This window comes from Gracilinanus agilis, chromosome 4, assembly GCF_016433145.1.
Source record: "Gracilinanus agilis isolate LMUSP501 chromosome 4, AgileGrace, whole genome shotgun sequence".
In the NCBI taxonomy this organism is placed as follows: domain Eukaryota; kingdom Metazoa; phylum Chordata; class Mammalia; order Didelphimorphia; family Didelphidae; genus Gracilinanus; species Gracilinanus agilis.
In genome coordinates this window covers 508,954,653-508,961,325 of record NC_058133.1, presented here as the reverse complement: position 1 = coordinate 508,961,325, position 6,673 = coordinate 508,954,653, and the positions used below count along the sequence as shown (strand labels likewise).

Here is a 6,673-nt window from a genome sequence, read left to right as displayed (position 1 = left end):
GGGCCCTGCCCTCTGCCCTGGGGGCCGCGGGGCCCAGGGCAGTGCTCAACCAAGGTGGTTGGAGAGCGGGCCTGGGCCTCGGTTCTCCCCCTGTGCCAGTGGAGCCGGGCCCAGATCGGCTTCTCGTCGCCGGCCTGGGACTGGTGGCGAAGGAGAGGCCTGTCCCCTCCGGCGTCGGGGTGGGGAACCCCAAGGAGAGGGCCCTGGCGTCGCCCCTGGCCGGGTCCTTGGGGGCCACAGTGCTGGGGCGCCTGGCGGCGGCTTGGCCCGCCCGGCTCCCTCTGCCGTGACGTCAGCCCCGCTCCCCGCCCTCCCGGGCCCGCTGGCGCTGGCGTCACGGAGCCCGCCCCCAGCCCTGACGTCTCCCCCGCGCCCCCACTCTCTGGGCTGCCGGCGGACCAGCGGCCCCTCCCTTCCCCTCCTGCCCCCCTCCCTCCCGGGCCTCGGGAAGGTGATGGCCCGCGGCCCCAGCTGAGCCTCCGCGGGGCCCTCCCCGGCCATGGGCTGCATCGGCTCCCGGAGCCCCGCGGGTAAGAGGGGGCGGCGGACTGCCGGCTGCTGCGCGGATGGGGGCGGGGCGGGGGGGAACCAGCCTAGGGCCGCGCGGCGCCGCGGAGGCTCCCGGGCTGGCGGCCCGAGGGATGCAGGATCGCAGGATCGCGGGGAGCTGGGGAGGGGGCCGGAGCCTGGGCCCCGGGAGGAGGGGGAGGAGCAGGAGAGGAAGGCGGGGGCTGGCTTCAGCGCCTCTTACCTGGCCGCGAGCCGCGAACGCTGTGGCCCTCGAGCTGGCCAGGCCCACCCACTGGAGCGGGGACGAGATGGGCTCCTGCCCACCTTGGCGCTGCCGGCCCTCCCCCGCACCCCACCCAGCCCCTTCTGCCTCCCAAGAGCATCCTTCCCCGGTCCTGTGGCCGGCGCGTCCAGCGGAAGCCCTCTTGGTGTCACTGCCCCTTAGAGTGTGTGGGATGGAGCTCTGACAGCCGCCTAGCACCACCCCCAAACCCCCTCCCCCCGCCCGAATGTCCGAGTGGGGGCGGGGGGCGGCCGATCGGGCCGCCTGTCCTGGCCCATCTCTGGCTCCCCATCCCAGGTGCGAGCCCCGAGTTCCCCGCGGGTCCCTCTGCATCCTGAGGGCACAGGTGCATGCTGGGACCTGTAGTACATTTTGGGTTGGCTAACCTACTTTGTGTCTGGGGCTCCCTCGGTGTGGGCCCTGGGTGCGCCTGGGCCTGATGGTACCTCTGTGGAGGGTGCTTCCCCGAGAGGAGGGAGCAGTTCCAGATCTGGGCCTCAGTTTCCTCACTGGTAAAAGTGGCAGGTTTGCATGGGCTGGTCTCTTCCAGCTCCGCCATCCCAGTCTAGTCCAGGGACTCTGTGGTCCAATTCACACAGCTGGGGGTGAGGAGGGTCCTGGGTTGGAAAGATGGCAGCTGGGGGCCTATTTCACCTGAGAGGCTTCAAGCTCCTTGAAGGCAGCAGCTGCCTCTCGCCTCCTTTGGTAGCCCCAGCCCTTGGCACAGGACCTGGCACGCAGTAGGCACTGAATAAATGCTTATTGAGGGACCCTGCAGACGTGACGGCCCTCCCTCCCTCCTCCATGCCCCACACGGACAAATGGCCCTCCTAGTCAGAGGAGAGTTGGGGCAGCCTTAGCGAGGGAGGCCAAAGTAACCTCGTGTCTCCCTTCTGGTTGTTTGTTAGCGAATCTGGGGACCACCAGCCGGCTGAGGCTCGGGGACAGAGACGGCTGCTCCGGCTAAAGGTCAGTTCGGATCTGCCCTGCCCGGCGGTGCTGTCCGGGGACGGCCCTGAGCCCCATCTCCCCGAGCCCCAGAGAGCCCCGGCCTGCGCCCGCTGCCTCCCCGCAGGAGGACCAGAGGAGTCCTCTGTGTGAATTCGGGGCGAGGGGGCGAGCGGGCAGGGAGGAAACTGGGCCAGGTCCAGAGTCTCGACAGGAAGGGACCTAGGAAGGAAGCAGGCGCTGCCATCCGGGCTCGGGCTCTCTGAGCCAACGTGGATGTGTGTGCGGGCCCGTGTTTGTGTGCCAGCCCTCCGGAAGGAAAGGAGGCGGCGTGGGGGGCTCTGCGGAAGGGGGGGGGACGGGCACAGATGGGAGCCCGCAGCACTGGGGACGTGAGCGGGGCGGTCCATAGGCTGGGCTTGGCTGTTGGGAACTGACTGAAGATGGGGAAGGGAGGAGGAAGAAGCGGTGGGAAAACGGGGAGCAAGGAGCCCGAGAGAGGAGCCGGCACTCGCCATGTGCCAAGTAAGTGAGGGCTAGCGGAGGGCGGGCACCATGCCCCTGGATGGCGGGAGGCTCCTCTCTGGCCCAGGCGGGTCCAGAAGTTGGCAGAGGATGGATGTGGATGTCCGGAGGGGTGGGGGGAGGGATGGTGAGGCAAGCATTCCCCCGGGAGAGGAAGCCCACAGGGGGCTGGCCAGAGGGTCTTCTGGGACCCGGAGACCTCCCCGGGGGCTCTTCTGGGGGCACCAGAGGTCTGTTGGCTCCCTTCCTAAGCGAAGGGCTCCAGGGCTGCTTCGGAGCCATTTAGGGAAGCCGGCCAGGAAGAGCAGGAGGAGAGAGAAGCCTCCCTGAAGGGTCCTTGTCCCCTCCCCCCGCAGTGGCTGCCGACCCCAAGTGGGGTGTGGAGTGGATCGAGCTGCCCCGCGTCCTGAGGTCGTCTCGCCGGGACCCCGCCAGGACCCTGCTTGGGTGGAGCCGAGCCTCCTCCCCATCTGTGGACAGCCGGGACTTATCCGAGGTGCCCCGGGCCTTCTGTTTGGGGGAGGGGGGCCAGGCGGGGGTCCCTCGGGTGCCCCTGGCCACAAGCGCGGGCTCCCTCTCCAGACCCCACGCCCCCGCTCTTGGCAGGCCGGCCCGCCGGGCTGACGTCAGCGCATCCCTGATGGTATCCGGGGAGACTGTTCCATGGTGATCCGTTGCCATGGAGACGTACACCTTGTCTCTCCAGCAGGCAGGCGGGCGGGCGGGCAGGCGGCCACCGAGAGCCCTGGGAGGGAGCCAGACTGGAGGCTGGGGAGGATGCCGGCCCCCCCAAAGGTCGCTGGCGCTGTCCAGGCTCGAGGCGGAGGCAGCTCCGGCCCTTCCTGCTTCGTGGCCTCTGGGAGAAGGTCCCGAGAGCTCTGGGAATGGCCGTGGGGAGCCTCCCTCCTCGGAGCCCTGGCCCCACGGTCCCCCTCGGGCCTTCTGCTCTTGCCAGAGGCCTCGGGGGGCGCCCCAGAGCAGGCAGCCTGGGTCCTGGGGTAGGCCAGCGAGCTGACCCTCCACGGCGGCCCCTTCCCCCCGCAGGTGGATGTTGAAGACACTGTCGAAATGCTTCCCAAGTCCCGGAGAGCCCTCACCATTCAGGAGATCGCCGCCCTGGCCCGCTCTTCCCTGCACGGTAGGACCCTGCCCGGCCGGGGCTCACAGGCCGTGTAGGCTGAGCAGGAGGGCCGGCGGAGGGCCGGCCCGGCATCCCCCCCCCACGCCCTGGCTCCACCCAGGGGCCGGCTCAGCCTCTCCCAGCCTCTGGGACCCCCTCGGCCTCCTTCCTCGTGACTCGGGCCGAGGGGACAGACGCTGCCCCCAGCGCTGGGCCCTTTCAGGGAGACTCCCCTTCCCTCCCTTTGCCTGGGTGAAGCCCAGCCCCTCCGTGTAAACAGGCAGCCATATGTGCGGGGATGGCGCCCGCCCGCCCGCCCACGGCCTCCTGGCGCCTGGGAGAGGCTGACTGGGGAGGCAGCTCCACGCGTGACCTCCAACAAGCTAGGGAATGGCAGAGGATCGTAGCTCAGGAGCCCGAAGGCCCCTCAAAACCTCTCCATTTTACAGAGGGGGAAACTGAGGCCCACAGCGAGGAGGGGGGTCGGCCAGGGTCACGGGTAATGGCTGAGCTCAGACCGCCTAGACCACCCCATTCCCTTCTCTGGGCCTCCGTCCCCCTATTTGTCGGAAGGAGGGTGACCTCTGAGGCCCCTCCAGCTCCGTCTACACTCCTGCCACGTCTGAGCCTCGGTCTCCCTATCCGTAAGGCAAGGGGGTCGGTCTAGTTGGCCTCAGTGGCCCGTCGGACGAGGGCTTCGGCCTCCCCCGGACGCGTCTCTCCTCGTCCCGCAGGAATTTCCCAGGTGGTGAAGGACCACGTGACGAAGCCGACCGCCATGGCTCAGGGCCGTGTGGCCCACCTCATCGAGTGGAAGGGCTGGAGCAAGCCCCGAGACTCGCCTTCTGCCCTGGAATCCGCCTTCTCCTCGTACTCGGACCTCAGCGAGGGGGAGCAGGAGGCTCGCTTTGCAGCGGGTGAGTCCTGGCCGGACGGGCCCACGTCGGGGGGCGTCCGAGGAGTCCTGCTCACTCTCCCCCGTCCTCCCGCAGGGGTAGCGGAGCAGTTCGCCATCGCCGAGGCCAAGCTCCGGGCATGGTCTTCGGTGGACGGGGAAGACTCCACGGACGAATCCTACGACGAGGACTTTGCCGCAGGCGCCGACAGCCCTCAGCCTCCGGGTGAGCAACGAGGCGACCCTCCCTCCCTTGGGGACGCCGCAGCAAGCGCGAAGGCCCCTGGGGCCCGCGGGCTCGGGTTCCGATCCTGCTCCATTGTGGGATCTCCCCGGCCTCTGTTTACTTATCTGTAAAATGAAGGGGTCAGACTGGGTGGCTTCTGGGGGGCCTCCAGGGCTCCGGGAGTGGTTTCCCAAGTCCCTTCCCAAAGCCTTCTCTGGGCCTCCGTTTCTGGGGAGTCGCGATGGATGGCCTGCAAGGTGGCGGCGGCCTTTGCCCCAGGCATTCCCTGGGCAGGCGGCACCCGCCGGCCCATTATTCTTGTCTGCAAATGGGATGCTGGGGACGGTCAGTGGGATCCCTGGGGAGGCGCCGGGGGAGCAGGGCCAGGCCCGGGGAGCAGCAGCCAGCCAGATCAGCGAAGGGCCAGGCTTCCTGGGAGGGCTGGGAAGGCGCCCCTCGGAAGTAGACGAATCGCCTCCTCGGGGAGGGGGGCCCGACAGCGCCTTTCTGGGAGGATTCCGAGGGGATCCCCTCCACGGGCTCAGGTTGGACTCTCCACCTCGAGCATTCCTTGGTGCTGTGGGACGTGGATCCGAGATTAGAGGCACTGGGGGGTGGGAGAGCCCCAGGTTCAGGTCTCGCTCTGTCCGCTGTCTGTGGCCGGGCACGCTGCCGAGCCCCTCGGCGCCTCTGATGTTCCTCTGATGTTAAACTGCAGAGCGGCAGCAGACTGGGTTGGATGAAGGGTGTTTCCTATCCAGGTCCAAACCGCTCCTCCCCCAAAAGGAGCAGAGAGGCCTGGGGTCTGTCCAGAACGTTCTGGGCCTTCTCCCTCCGGGACGGCAGTGAGAACCCCCAGGAAATCATGGCGTCTCCCTGTGCCTCAGTTTCCTCATCTCGCAGTTGAGGCCTGGATGGCCTTGGGGGTCCCTTTCGGCTCTAAGTCTGCGGGGCCCCCTCCCTGTTCCCCCCAAACCCAGAAGTGTCTCCCTGCCCCCCTCTCTGAGGCCTCATGGCTCTCGGGTGGGGGTCTGGCTATATTCTTGCTCCCCCTTCCCTCGCCTCCGGGGTAGGCCGCCTGCCAGGGCTGCAGCTGCAAACCAGGATGTGTGGCTCGGCCTTGGGAGGGGGCAGGCAAACAGGAAGAAAACCCCACAGAGTGGCCGGCCCTGCTCCACGGCCCCGCATTCCGTCCCCTCTCTGGCCTCGCTTTGGCGGCCCAGTTCAGCTCTGCCCGGGTCTGTCCCGGCCTCGTCCAGAGCCCCTCCCATGGAAGGGGCACGGGTGGGCCTTGGCGGCCTGGCGTCGGGAGCCGGGGCGTCAGGCTGATGGCCGGCGGGCGGATGGGCAGGGCCGACCTCTTTCTCCTCTCGCCCTCTGCAGACATAGCCGGGCAGCTAGGGCCGCACCTGCAGGACCTCCTGACGGGCCGGCGCTACTCGAGACCCCTGCGCCAGGGCTCCTGCGACCCGGAGAGCGACTCCTCGCAGACAGTGTCCCCCGAGACCCTGTGTTCAAGCCTGTGCAGCCTGGAGGATGGGCTGCTGGGCTCCCCGGCCCACCTGAGCCCCAGCCTGCTGACCGAAGAGCTTCTCCTCTCCAAACTGCCCCCAAGCAGGGAAAGTGCCTTCCAGAGCCTGGGCCCCCTGGAGCGCCGGGACTCGTTCTACTCTGTGTCCTACACGGAGTCCTGCCTCTCGCCCGCCGAGGATGAGCCCATCGCCTGCAAGGACTGCCAGCCGCTGGGCCCCGTGCCCGGGGGCAGCTGGGAGGGGCGGCGGCGACGGAAAGTGTCCGATGTGGCCTCCTCGGGCGTGGTGTCTCTGGAGGAGAACGAGGCCGAGCCCGAGGAGCAGTGAGCGTGGGTGAAGGCGTTCCCGCCTCCGCCTCCGCCTTGGCGGGGTGGTGGGGGTGGGGGCAGGGCCCTCCGTGCCCTGGCCCAGCTCGGGCCACCCTCCGTGGGGGGCATGAGGCTTCCCGGTGGAGCCCTGGTGCTCCCTCCGATGACTCCTCCGTTGTCTGTTTTGCATGAAAGTGTTTGGAGAGGAGGCAGGGGCCAGGGGCCCTCCTGGGACGCATGTTCTGCCGCCTCGTGGGGTTTGCCGGGGCTGCCCAGGACCCCTCGAGGCATGGCTCCAGCCGGGGCAGATGGCGATGTCCACTTCT

The 6,673-nt window shown here is 68.8% G+C and overlaps 1 protein-coding gene across 1 annotated transcript; it reads left to right on the top strand.

Annotated features, from left to right (window-relative positions):
- The first annotated feature begins 2,184 nt into the window (after positions 1-2,184).
- On the top strand, positions 2,185-6,366 carry FAM131A (family with sequence similarity 131 member A). The gene is made up of 6 exons (XM_044676503.1): positions 2,185-2,266; positions 2,623-2,762; positions 3,311-3,404; positions 4,121-4,303; positions 4,379-4,507; positions 5,891-6,366. The coding sequence occupies exons 1-6, from the start codon at positions 2,185-2,187 to the stop codon at positions 6,364-6,366; spliced, it is 1,104 nt and encodes a 367-aa protein (XP_044532438.1).
- The last annotated feature ends 307 nt before the right edge of the window (positions 6,367-6,673 follow it).

What these genes read in the sequence shown, in the direction of transcription:
- FAM131A (XM_044676503.1), top strand. Translation starts at nt 2,185, where the DNA reads ATGGGGAAGGGAGGAGGAAGAAGCGGTGGGAAAACGGGGAGCAAGGAG. An exon ending in CGGCACTCGCCATGTGCCAA is followed by an intron (nt 2,267 to 2,622) that starts GTAAGTGAGGGC and finishes CTCCCCCCGCAG; the next exon opens with TGGCTGCCGACCCCAAGTGG. An exon ending in GGAGGCTCGCTTTGCAGCGG is followed by an intron (nt 4,304 to 4,378) that starts GTGAGTCCTGGC and finishes GTCCTCCCGCAG; the next exon opens with GGGTAGCGGAGCAGTTCGCC.